Here is a 12,938-nt window from a genome sequence, read left to right as displayed (position 1 = left end):
CTAAGACTTTTTCAATTGAAAAAGAATTATATTTTAAATTATTTTTGCATTGGGAAGAATTCCATTTTTAATCCTGAAGCTTCATGCTACCTATCTGACCTCATTTTTTGGTACTCTTCTAAGGTTCCCTGTACTCTAGGCACATTGATCTTGCTGTTCTTCAGTCACCACAAGCACATTGGCACCATGGAGACTTGGCATTTGCTGTTCCCTTTTGGAATATAAGTCTCATGACTGTCTTTTACTTCATTTGACTTTCAGCTCAGTTGACACCTCCTCAAAGAAGCCTTCCTAGATCATCCTATCAAAAGAGTACAGTTCTTTTATTGTCTGTTGACTCTGCATTACTCTTCATAGTCCTTACCACTGCTTGATCTGCTGTTCTATGTTTATTTATTTGCTTTTTTTGTTTTTCTCCCAATAGGAACGTAAACTTCAAGAGGGCAGGGACTTAGTGGCGTTTGTCCACTGCTGTGTTTCCCCATGCATGGACTGGTGCCTGGCATTTAGTAGCTGCTCAATAAATATTTGTCATTGAATGAATGCTTGCATGCATTTTAATATCTTTGTGGTGCAGCATAAAACTTATTACTGGAAAGCTTTTTGCATTATTTTTCTGTGATTTGTTAGTTTTATAACTGTAAGAATTAATTCTACAGTGTCCATTTTTGTTTCTAAATGGGAATATTTATTCCCACTTCTCAAGGTTATTGGAAGGATCAAATGAGATAACTACAAACAAGCAAACAAACATAATACAAGATATTCATAACTGAATACAGTAAATGGTAAAAGTAATGTGTACTATCAGAGTTCGTAGGGAATGATTAATTTCAGCTGGGATGATTAATTTCAGGGCAAAGCCTGTCTTTTGGCAAAGACAGCAGCTGTATTGAGCCTTAAAAGAGTATGATTTGGATAGATGGAAATTTTACAGAGATTAAGAGGGGGAAGATTGGAAGAGAGGACATGAGCAATAAAGATGTTTGAGGGCTAGCAGGTAGACTAATGTGAATTGGAAGGGTTACTTAGGAATGAGGGGATTCGGGTTTTGAATGTCAAGCTAAGGACTGGGCTTCATTCATTCGATAGTGGGGTACCATTAATTACTGTTTCGTATGATTAAGAGAACTTTTTGGAATAATTTGGTATTACATTTATATAATTTCATTATAAACCAGAACAGAGATATTATTGAATGTCTGACAGTCTTAAATTCAGTTTTTTAGCCCTCAAAATTACATTATTACCTGGTATTATAAAAATTACCTGACACTCATCTCTACTGTTGGCTGTTTTCTTCTCTATATGTTTTTCCCTTCACCACCATTCGTTGTAATATATGAGGGATTAGTATGTATTGCCTTTTATGAAAATTCTTGGGAATATTAAGATGGCACACAATACTGATAATACCATGGCTATTGTTTTATGATATTCTTTGGTCAGAGTAGTAAACTGCACAGTTTATTTTAAAGTAGCTGTGTGTTAGAACAAATAAAGGGGAGAAGAACAGGATGAAGTTGGAGATTCCTTCTCTCATTCCAGACAATTGCTGGCAGAAACTTAATGAACTCTGTAGGATTAGAAGCCCTTGTACCTCCCAACTGCATGTGAGCATTAAGAGTAAGGAGATTCCCCACAATACTATAAGCTTTTCTAGCTGTGTTAAGGAGAGAATGAACATATATCTTCTCCACTACCCAACCAAATAAACACTTTTCACACCAAAGCTTCAAGAAAAAAATTTTGGTCATAAGAGGGGTTTGTTCAGCAGTGTAATTATGGTAGAAAGAGCACAGCAGGAAATCTTATTTTCCATCATTCATAACTCCTTTCTTAAAAATTGTTTCTCTGGGCATGTATGTTCTTCTTAAGTTGGTATACTTGCTCTTCAGAAGTTGGAATAAGGAACATACCTATGCCTTTGAGGAAGTATACTCAAATCTTGGTAATTATTCTGTTGGTTGAATGCTAGTCCTGGAGACTTGTTTCTGTAGTCCAGCATATAACAACCCTGGCCTGTGCTGTTTCTTGTAGCTTATGTTGCAGAGTTCAGGTATCTGCCAGGGGATTCCGAATGACTAACAATGAAAAAAAAAACATCAGGTTACATCGTGGTACAGATTAAATTCCATTATGAAGAGCTCAGGACACGAAAATGCTTTTGTTATTCTGAAATTACTCTAAAAGTTATGCTATTGCTAGACATCAGAGTTGGAAAGGTCCTTAGAGAGTGTGAGTCTCTTTCATTTTTACAGTTGAGAAAACATAAGGCGTCCCAAAAAAGAAGTAACCTGTCTAACTACAAAAGTAAAACTTAAATTACTTGCTAGCCAGTTGAGTATTTTTCTGTACTCTATTACCTCTAGCAAGAGCACAGTTGCCTCTAGGTTCTGGCATCAGAAATGACATCATGATCGTCCAGCCTTCCTCAAGGAACTTGAAAAAAACAAAGGCCAGGTGATTATATTTTAACATTCTTCTAAAGTAATGTATACATACTTTTAAAAGAAAGTCAAATGGTAATACATAGACTCAAAGTGAAAGAAATATTTAATCCTTGAAACTGGGTTGCTAAAAAGAGAAAGGAATATAAAGAAATTAGATATAACGCCTGAAATTTAAAAGTCAAGAAATAGTGTAAGCTTATTATTAAGAATTATAGAGGAAATCCATTTTTAGTTTTGTCATGTGAAAAGCAGGGCTAGTAATAGTGCCTAAATAAAGGACTGTCATAGTGGTTAAATGAAGTAATCCATGCAAAGTGCTTAGAATAGTATTTGATTCTGAAGAAATAGTCAATAAATGTTACCTATTATTGTAAATGCATTAACATTTCTTCAACAAGTAAGGTAAGTACATGTTCTAAGTGCTCTGAAGGAAATATACAAAGGTTAAGAGGGTGACAACTTAGGGCAGGGAGAAAACCCCTTTGGTTGCGATGATTAGCTAAGGCCTCTCTGAGAAAGTGAGGTGAGAACAAGGAGCTAGCTGTGTAACGAGTGAGGAGAAGAACATTGCAGGCCAAGGGAGTAGTATGTGCAAAGGTCCTGAATTTAGAAAGAGACTGGCATGCTTTAGGAAATGAAAGAAGACTAGGACACATACCACAATTTGGGCTTCCTTCACTACAGTATTTGTTCTCCAAGGGCAGCACAGTATCTGACTTCTTCCCTCACACCTGTCATGGTGCTGGGCTCAGAGCTGGCATTTATTAGATGTTTGAGAAAACATTTAAGTGCCTATTGTGTGCTTAATCACTGTCAGTGCTTTGTGGGTGAAGACTTGATCTTTCTTTCCCTTCCCTTCAGACAAGAAGGCTAGGACGTAGTGAGTTGCATATGGTAACTTTTTTTTTTTAAGGCCGTTTGAAAAACCTAATGCACAGTTGTAAAGTATTTCAGATATCATAAAATATCATAAATTTTATATTTTGACTCAGATCAGTGAGTTTCATGGAATAAAAAATTTACATTAAAAAATTAAGTTAACCATTTTATATATCTATTTTTTTAAACCATTTTATATATCTATTTTAACCATGAAATTCACATTTTCTTGGGGGATGGGATGGATTAAATGCTACCTGGGATGGTCCTGGTTTTATGCCTGTTGCACTTGTGTTCAATCCTATTTCACAGTTGTCTCCTTTCACTCTAAATGTGTCATTGTTTGGACAAAGAATTTTATGTTCACCCTAGTTATTAGCCATTTTGTTGTCCTGCTAGTGCACTCAAATCTTGTCTTCCATTAACTTGTATTTTATTCTGTATTTAGCTAGCTTAAATATAGCTCAAGGCAGACAATTTGCCCCAGCTGTGTTCTGTAGGATATTACATCTTATATTTTATAATTTATGTGGACTCTTATACTAAATCAAGGGATTGACAACACGGAATGTTTGCTTTGATTTGGTACAAAACACCTGGACTCTGTTTCAGAAATTCTTGATTTCTAAAATGTTTCTACCAAAATGCACATATTTTAGCAAAAAAAATTTTTTATTCAAAGTCATCTGAATTCTTATAAACAGTGCCTTCTGTAATAAACTTTAAATTAGTGATTACATAGTATGTGGATAAAATGACTTATCATTTTTAGAATTTACTGTTAAATATGATAAAACTTTGGACAGTTAGATTCCTTTCCCTCTCTTCTCCTGAAACAAATATTCATTGAGCACCTGCTATGTGCCTGGCACACATGTGGTGGAAATACAATCATGAGCAAGAACTAACATGATCTTTGCCCTGTGGAACCTGTAGTCAAATGTAGTCTTTCCTGACTTTTTTCCCTGAGTCAACAGACAAATCAGGACTGGAGGTTACCCTGTGCTGTTTGGAAGAGGCGCAGGTGGGGAGTAGGGGAACTGGCCCAGAGGAAGAGAGTATCAGATGGCCTGCACAGACTTGTAGAACTTTGACGTTCCACTACCCTTTTCTATTTGTGGTTGTCTCAAATATTTTTGGTCTGAATATAGGGTATGTATGTATGTGTTGGTTGTTCTGTTTTATTTCGTTTTTGAGAATAAGGAATGGAAATTTATTCTCAGTAAGTGCAGGTTTCAATTGAGGTGCTTAGTTCATGAGGCCTTGTTGATTTTCCCCTCTAGGCGATGCAACTAAAACCTTCCTGGTCTAAAAGGTTAGAAACTATTAAGGTATGCAAAGTATAAGTACTTTGAACTGGCTTGCTGGGTAAAATAATTATGAAAACTGAAATTGTATTGAAAATGGAAAGCTTTGAGAGGTTGACTGTAGCATTTGTGTGAAGAAAAAGAAAACTCTCCCTCTACACAAAAAAGTGTATTTAGTAGTTACAGAATTCATGCATTCTGGTGGTAAATCTCTAGCAACTACTTCTTTCTCAAACTAGGTAAAACTTAATATCAGCCTTTAATATATGCTTCCAAAGTCCATGTTGGTTGAATGTGATAAGGTAGAACCAAACACCTATTTGGGAAAATTAAGGGGGTGGTGGTAGCTGAGAGGCAGTATCAAACGAAGCAGTAGGTTAAACATTTTTTTGACTGCCCACAAGACAGCTGAAGTTGCTGCCCTATAACAACATTCCCTCCTCCTAAGCAAAACTCATTACTTAATCTTGCTCATGCAATGGTGGCTCACCTTTTCTTTTTCCTGTTTCATTTAAAAAGAAAATGATAGTCCCAGCCCCTTAAATTAATTTCACATTTAATCCTGCAGATTGTTTTAGCGTTTAGAAGAACTAGAAAGACCTGGGTTAAAATTCTGGTTTTGTCAACCTGCTCTATGTAAGCTTGATCACATTACCTAACTTTTCTGAGCTTCAGTTTCTTCATTGGTTAAAATTGAGATAATAATGGTATTCATTTTATAGGTTTGTTGTAATGACATAACCTGAGTAAAGTGGTTGTATCAGGCACTTAATAAACACATAATCAATGGCTATTTTTATTCTCTCCAAAGTTTGTTAGCTTAGGAAATTGGGAGTGATAATAATGGTGAATCCTAATCAGAGGAAAGTTAATTCAATTTTAGATACATTAGAGTTTGCAGTGATACAGGTAGCCAGAAGAGTTCAGTTATATCATTTGGAAACAAGACTATATGAAATAGTCTGAAATTAGCAAAATTTTTAAAAATGCAAGTAGATTATTAAAACTTTGAGGGCTTAGCAGTTGAGTCTTAAAGCTACATGAGGTTGTCTTAATTACACATAACTAATTTACTTTACTAGATTTTTGTTAACATTCTCCAAAATTTAAAATGCAGAATCTGTCATTTGTATGACTGTTGGCATAATTAGTAGAGGTAATGACATTACCAGTGATGGCTAGTTGTGGGAAAAAAAAAAACAAAAAAACCAAAAAACCAGGACTTGGAATTAAACCTAGGTTAGGTGATTCTGTTTCTTCATTCTTATTTCTCAAAGTTGTGATCATCTAAGGGACAAGTAAATGTAAGATACATTATCTCCATGGAAATACTTTTACTAAAATATCATTTTATCAGAATAAAAAATCCTTGATTGGTTCTAGATTTTTAAGACTGAATCAAACATACCATTCTTTATAATAGCAGAAGATTAACAACATCCCAGATCATATCTTTAAAGAAATATGGGCATAGGTAAAGGGGAACCCATGTGCATCCTGGCACATATTTTATTTAATAATGATGATGGGGGACTTCCCTGGTGGCGCAGTGGTTAAGAATCTGCCTGCCAATGTAGGGGACACAGGTTCGAGCCCTGGCCCGGGAAGATCCCAGATGCCGTGGAGCAATGAAGCCCATGCGCCACAACTGCTGAGCCTGCGCTCTAGAGCCGACGAGCCACAACTACTGAACCCGTGTGCCACAGCTACTGAAGCACACACACCTAGAGCCCGTGCTCCGCAACAGGAGAGAAGCCACTGCAATGAGAAGCCTGCACACCGCAACGAAGAGTAGCCCCTGCTCACAACAACTAGAGAAAGCCCACGTGTAGCAATGAAAACCCACTGCAGCCAAAAATTAATTAATTAATTAATTTTTTAAAAAAAAGAAATAATGATATTTTTATTAAGACCAAGTACTATAGGATATTGAAAATGAATTCTTATACCTGATCTTGATACTTATTAAATCTGACTAGTGTGTGGATAAGATATTATTATTAGAATGTTTGTCCAGTAGCTTAGATTATAAATAATCCCTGTTCTAACTCATTTTAAACAATGCAGTGTGAATGATGCCAAAAAACAGGCTAGAACATTTTCTTCTCTCCAAGATCGTAGATTTTGTAAACAAGGCTCTGCTCCTGGAACTAATGTAGGTCATCATAACCCCAAATCTTTTGAAAGATGAGAATCCCAATTAAGTCTCTTAGGTACATTTTAATATTTTAAATTTAAGAAGTGTTTTAGCTCTTAAAAACACAGTATGTTTGAATTGTTGTTTGGCCACTTGACTTATTGGTACCATGTCATAATAAATACAAATCACTGGATAATCATTTCAGCAGTAATGATCACTAGGAATCTCCATGTGAGTGGAAATTAATATAGCTTTTTATGGCTTAATTTATCCCAGTAGTGACCTGACAGCATAATTTTTGAATAAAAACTCTGATTTAATTAGAAAAACCATAAATTTCCCTAATTCCCCAAACTGTAAAATTTAGTTTTGTTTAGTCTTTCTTACAAATAAGTTAGTGAGCTGTGAAACGTGTTGTCAAAGTGACATCATTTAACAAACTTAAAAAATATCAGTGTCATAAAAATCTTTCTTTGGTAGTAAGATTTAAATTTTATCTCCACTGTTATTAATATAGGATACTACTGATGTATTGCCCTTTATTTGTTGGTATGTATATGTGTGTATGCATGTACATTTGCTCTTTAGTAACATCTTATAGAACTGATGTTTGCAAAAGAAAAGAGGAAACTTAAATTGCTTGAGAGCAAGTATTGGACTAGATGGTTCATAACTCTTAGAGAAATTATTACTTCCACTTTAGAGATGAAGAAATAGACTGAGGTAGGTTAAATAATTTGATAGCACAGCTTGTTAAGTGGAAAAAACTTGAACCCTAGACTGTCTGGCTCTTCTCCATTATGTCTTGCTGCTTTAAGGGATCTTTTCAGTAATTACACTGGATTTTGTGCAAACATGTTTACTGTGCCAACCCCTAGAAGACTGACCACCAGGGATGACAATATCCTATTTGTGTAGCATTTTGCTGTTTTCAAAATAATTGTTTCTTGTCCTATTTGATCCTTACAACATACAAATATTGCAGGCAAAAAAAAAAAGAAAAGAAAAGGAAAAAAAAAAAAAAAGATTCCTGACTTAGACGTGAGCAATTTCAGAGAAGTACTTAAGATCACAGAGCTCATTAGTGGTAGAGTTTAGACTAGAACCCAGATCTGTGATTCCTGGTTCAATGCTCATTTCTATAATACTTCCTTTATACTTTCTCTGAATCAGGTATGTGTTCTGTGATAATGAAGTAGTGAAGTTTTACAGATTGAATCTTTTATTGTGCCTTCACCATAGCTGTAGCCTGGCTCCCTGTTTAGCAGACAAATCCTGTTTTTCTGTATTATAAGTAATGTATCAATGACAGTTCTGAGGTGTAATGGGGCTGGAGTGGTGGTTATTGAATGAGTAATAAGTGGAAAATGTTAACTTGAGATTTCTGTATTTAAACTTTATTCTTATGTGATGCCATATTTGTCTTATGGAAATGTAATTATGAAAGGAATTGTTAGGAGCACACATATTAGATTTAGGAAGACCTACTTCCTGGCTTTGCCCACTTAGTTCTGCTTACTTGGGCAGGTTACAAGCCGGTTTCCTCATCTGTGAGGATAGTTAACTACCACAGAGTCAGAGGAGATGGGCATGTAAAGAAATTAGCACCATGCCTGGCCCATGGACCTACATATATAGCAGCTATGTAATCATTACCTTTGAAGGGTTCTTTTTTTCTTCTAGCAGTATATCTTTTTGTTTAAAAACTGTCCAAGCTAGCATGGTTATCTCTAAGGTATCTTAAAAGTAGATAGTTCCCAATTATTTCTGCTAACAGAGGACACAAATGATGTGAAACAGTTGATAATTCAAATTTTTCCATTTTATATTTGGAATATGTACCTTAAAAAACTCTTATGGAAGATCTGCTTTCCAATTTATTTCCTTACTTTAGTATAATATAAATAATTTATATTTCTTGAATTGGTCTATGGAGAGTACAATGATGACCACGCTGGGCAAAAAGGGGGTTTTTCATGGTTAAGTGTTGAGAATTGAGAACCTGAGACTAGCACTTAGTGTAGCATTTTATATTATTCAGATTCTTTTTTTTTTTTTGGCTGTGCTGGGTCTTTGTTGTGCGTGCAGTCTTTCTCTAGTTGTGGCGAGTGGGGGCTACTCTATCGCGGTGGCTTCTCTTGTTGTGGAGCACAGGATCTAGGCGCGCAGCCCTCAGCAGTTGAGGCACATGGGCTCAGCAGTTGTGGCTCGCAGGCTCTAGAGCGCAGGCTCCGTAGTTGTCGTGCACAGGCTTCGTTGCTCCACAGCATGTGGGATCCTCCCGGACCAGGGCTTGAACCCGTGTCCCCTGCCTTGGCAGGCAAATTCTTAACCACTGCACCTCCAGGGAAATCCTATTCAGATTCTTAACTTGTAGGCTGTTGAGATTATTTATAGCTTTGTGTACCAAGATGAACCAGGAAAAAAAGCAAGCATTCTTCAGAGTTTATTAAAGTGCCATTTTGAAATTTATTTACCATTTAGAAAACTGGTAGCAGAGGAAGCATTTCACTAAATAAATCTCTTGGTTGGAGTTTACTTTTTAAGGTGGCATGTCTCTTGGAGTTCATTTTATTCACTTATAATTACATATTTCTGATTAAAGTTAATATTTTTTCAATAAGTTTCTTTGTATATGTTAATCAGTAGTTTTAGATTATAGAAACAGGCTATCATTAGCCTTTAATGAAAAAGTTTAAGAATTCTAACTGAAAAGAAGTATTCTAAAACAGTTTAGAGATTATATATTCTTTTTTTCAAAGATATAGGAAGAAGTTAATTTTGAATTATAAAGTTATTCATCTGGAAATTTTAAAAAATGTATTTCCTTTGACTTCTAGTTGTATGACTTGAGTAAATAGACGTTTAGAGCTGATTTTCTTATTTGAACAATGAAGATAATGATACTTGTATTTACCTCCCAAGGTTATGAAATCAAATAAAATACTATGTGGAATATAAATCAGGCATGGTGTTAGGTAAGCAATAATGTAGACAGAAGTAGTACCTCCCTTTAAAGCACTTACAGTGTAGTAGAGGAGAATGTCCAACCAGTCTTTTTGCAGATAATTATTTAACATTCTGTGAGCTAAGTACTAAGAAAAAAGTACAGGGAGCTTGAGACTAATCTTGGCTCACAGAAAACTGCCCTGGGGAAGAGAAATTTAATGGAGACTTATCAGTGGAAGGGGTTGTGGGAGACCACTCCTAGCAAAAGAAGAATAGTATTTGCAAAGACCCTACATTTTGAAGAAACTTAGTAACCAAAAAAGCAGTCTGGCTGGCAAAGAGCACCTTTTAGCCTTCACAATAGTCCTGTGAGTTAACTCCATTTTATAGATAAAAAAACTGAAGCTCAGAGTAGTTTAGTAATTTGTATAGTGTCTTACTGTTTGTAAATGGCAGATTCATATTTTGGACCCAGGTTGGTCAGCCTGACTCCAGCATCCTTGTTCTCTCTACTATGCCATTCTTCGAGTCACTTAGCTCAGAGGTTATTGTGCTCCTAAACACATCTTCTCTCTTGTTATTTCTCAGAGGGCTTAGCAGCTCTCCCTCTGGCTAATTGTGGAGCCAAGGATCAGGTTCTTTCCTTACACTAAGGTAATAATAAGATTTAACTCCTACAGATTATATCTCTTGTTTGTATACTGTAGAACTCCAGAGATCCTAAAAGCTTTTTCAAGGGTAGGAATTTTGTAGATTCTGGGGCTGATATGAAACTGCAGTGTTGTTTGTAGCCTCTCATTTAAAAATAGCCTCATGGTGCTCATGGGGTGCTTTAATAGTGCCAACATTTCCATCAGCCTCTCTGCCCTACCCCCAAGACACTCCACATAAACAAAGATCTGAGTAATAAACAGTATGCTTCTGCTGTTGCCTCTGCCTACTCCCACAAACCCCTCTTGTATAGAAATCCTAATGCCACCACTAATAATGCATTTTATTGGAAGAATGCAAATTAAAAGGGTTCCATTGCTTTAAAAGTTTGAAAAACACTATCCTAGCTTGTGTGAAGTTCAAGGGAAATATTTCCTAAATGTGGAATTTTTCTGATTCTTCATATCTGTTTATCTCCTACTACTCTTGCATTGACTCCCCCAAACATCTTTGTAAATTGGGGATGGATTTTTGTTTTTGTTCTTAAAGCTTGTGGAGATAGTGTAGATTGGTACATTGAAGCCCAGTACTTGAAACCTAGGGGTAAAAAAATTCCTGTGCCTTCCTGTCTCCAGATACTTTTATGATAGAGAAAATAAATTAATCCAGGCTCAGTGTCGTCGTTTTATATTTTATGTCATTGTCGTTTATGTAAGAAGAGATATTATTAATGCAGATACCTAGTTAAATCTTTTATTGTTGTCAGTTTACTAAGCAATTATTTTTTCCTTTTAAAATCTTTTTCTAAGCAATCTGTTAACCTCAATTTTTCTTGCCCTCTTAAAAGGCACTGCATAAATTTGAGGGAGGACTATTTTTAGGCCCTGTCTCATTTTAACTGTCTAACTGGTCCTGCGTGCTTTTCTTGGAATTTGTGAACTTTGTTGTAAAGTAATTCATAGTTCTAGATAGATGGAGGTTGATGCTTTATCCTAATTGTCGAAAATTTTTGTATTCTTTGTTTTCAGAGAGTTTCACTTGGTAGAGCCTGATTTACTTGAGATGCGAAGTAATAAATTGATTCCCTCCACTACCCCTCTTTGTCCTCAGTTTTATGTGAAACACCGACTGAAGTAAATGTTTGCCCTATGAATTTGTCTCCTTTTTAAAAGCACCCAGAGATGCATATTTTAGGGGCTCATGCTAGAATACTTTGTCATTATCGTTTTACTGATCTTTCCTTTCACGTTGCCTAAACACAGCTGAGTTGGTAAGAGGAGCAAAGACAACAAGATACCGCTGCCAAGCAGACAGGAAGCTGTAGTGGACCTAGCGAGCAGGGGCGGCAGAGCATATCCTCTATCCAATCAGCTGTGAGTGCTGTTGCTATGTGAGCTCTTACTCTGCTGCCTTTGTGAAAAACCTTACACAGAGGGAAGCGGAATCAGCACCCACTGCTGAACATTTGTTTTAACCACTGCAGACATCTGGATCCCTCAGTTACTGACTGTATAGCTATTGACAGCCAGAAGGCAACTTATTTTATGCAAGGATTCCAGTATGGTTTTCAGTGGAAACAAAGGGCTTCACAGAGAAGGTGTGTAATGAAGTGTTTTCAACGGCTTTATTTTTAAGCTTCCAATTTTCTGTTGCTGTTTACAGTTGTAGTGTTTGCTTTGCGTGGATTTTTAATAAATAGGTCTAGGAAAATGATCTCAGGTTGAAAAACCTTGAACTTAGGGAATTTTCTTTAGCTTCATATAGCCTGTTTTCTTTGAACAGCATTGCTTAAAAGATTATTAAAATGCTGATCTGAACAATGAGTAGGGAGAAAAGAAACCAAAATACAATAAGCTTACTTTAATGGGGAAAAAATATGATAAAAATGAGAAAACTGGGAAGAGAATGAGGTTTAGACAGAAGTATTAACTGTACTTGGGGGCAGGAGGTGTTTTTAAAATAAAAGCTGTTAAGGAGAGTGTATTTAATATAAGTTACGTATTTTTAACTGAAATTAATTGTTTCTGAATTTGACAGAGATTGTCAGAATTTAGCTTAGCGAGAATTTTGACATACTTTTGACATGGTGTCTTTCTATAAAGGATTTGTGAAGATGCTACCTCACATTGTATAACCTCTTAATTATTTGATCTGTTGGCTAGTACTTCTCAGTTCAGATAAAGGATAGTAGTAAAATCCAACTGCAAAGGTAGTGGCATGTTCTATTAAATGTCCATATAGAAAACTGAAAAAATAAAGGATTTTGAAGACAAACCAGAAATGTTTAAGATAATATTTTAAAATTAAAGTAAACCTTAATTAAATACAATAATTCCATATCTGACTTAGTTAATACTGCAAATATAGTACAGTCTTATTAAATTGAACCTAATTCAATATTTGTAATAATTGAACAGAATATGGGTTACCATTTATGAGATCTGGAAAAACCAGTTTATCCAACTAATTATAGGCAAGTTTTAAAATATCTTAGATATAAAGAAAAGTTTTACATAATTTCAAATACTGTGAAATTATATTTTACATAGTTGATTTAGC

General features: G+C 35.5%; 1 protein-coding gene across 4 annotated transcripts in view; it reads left to right on the top strand.

Annotated features, from left to right (window-relative positions):
* Nucleotides 1–12,938, top strand: part of ATOSA (atos homolog A) — an 87,207-nt gene that overhangs the window by 13,421 nt on the left and 60,848 nt on the right. The window contains exon 1 of one of the 4 annotated variants that reach the window (XM_028494929.2): nucleotides 11,837–11,976. The exons of the other annotated variants lie outside the window; for them this stretch is intronic. Coding sequence (XP_028350730.1) covers nucleotides 11,940–11,976 — 37 coding nt within the window. The 5' untranslated portion in view covers nucleotides 11,837–11,939. Of the gene's footprint in view, nucleotides 1–11,836; nucleotides 11,977–12,938 lie in introns of those variants that run through there. 4 annotated transcript variants of the gene reach the window in all.

This window comes from Physeter macrocephalus, chromosome 11, assembly GCF_002837175.3.
Source record: "Physeter macrocephalus isolate SW-GA chromosome 11, ASM283717v5, whole genome shotgun sequence".
Taxonomy (NCBI): Eukaryota; Metazoa; Chordata; class Mammalia; order Artiodactyla; family Physeteridae; genus Physeter; species Physeter macrocephalus.
This window is presented reverse-complemented; position numbering and strand designations above follow the sequence as displayed.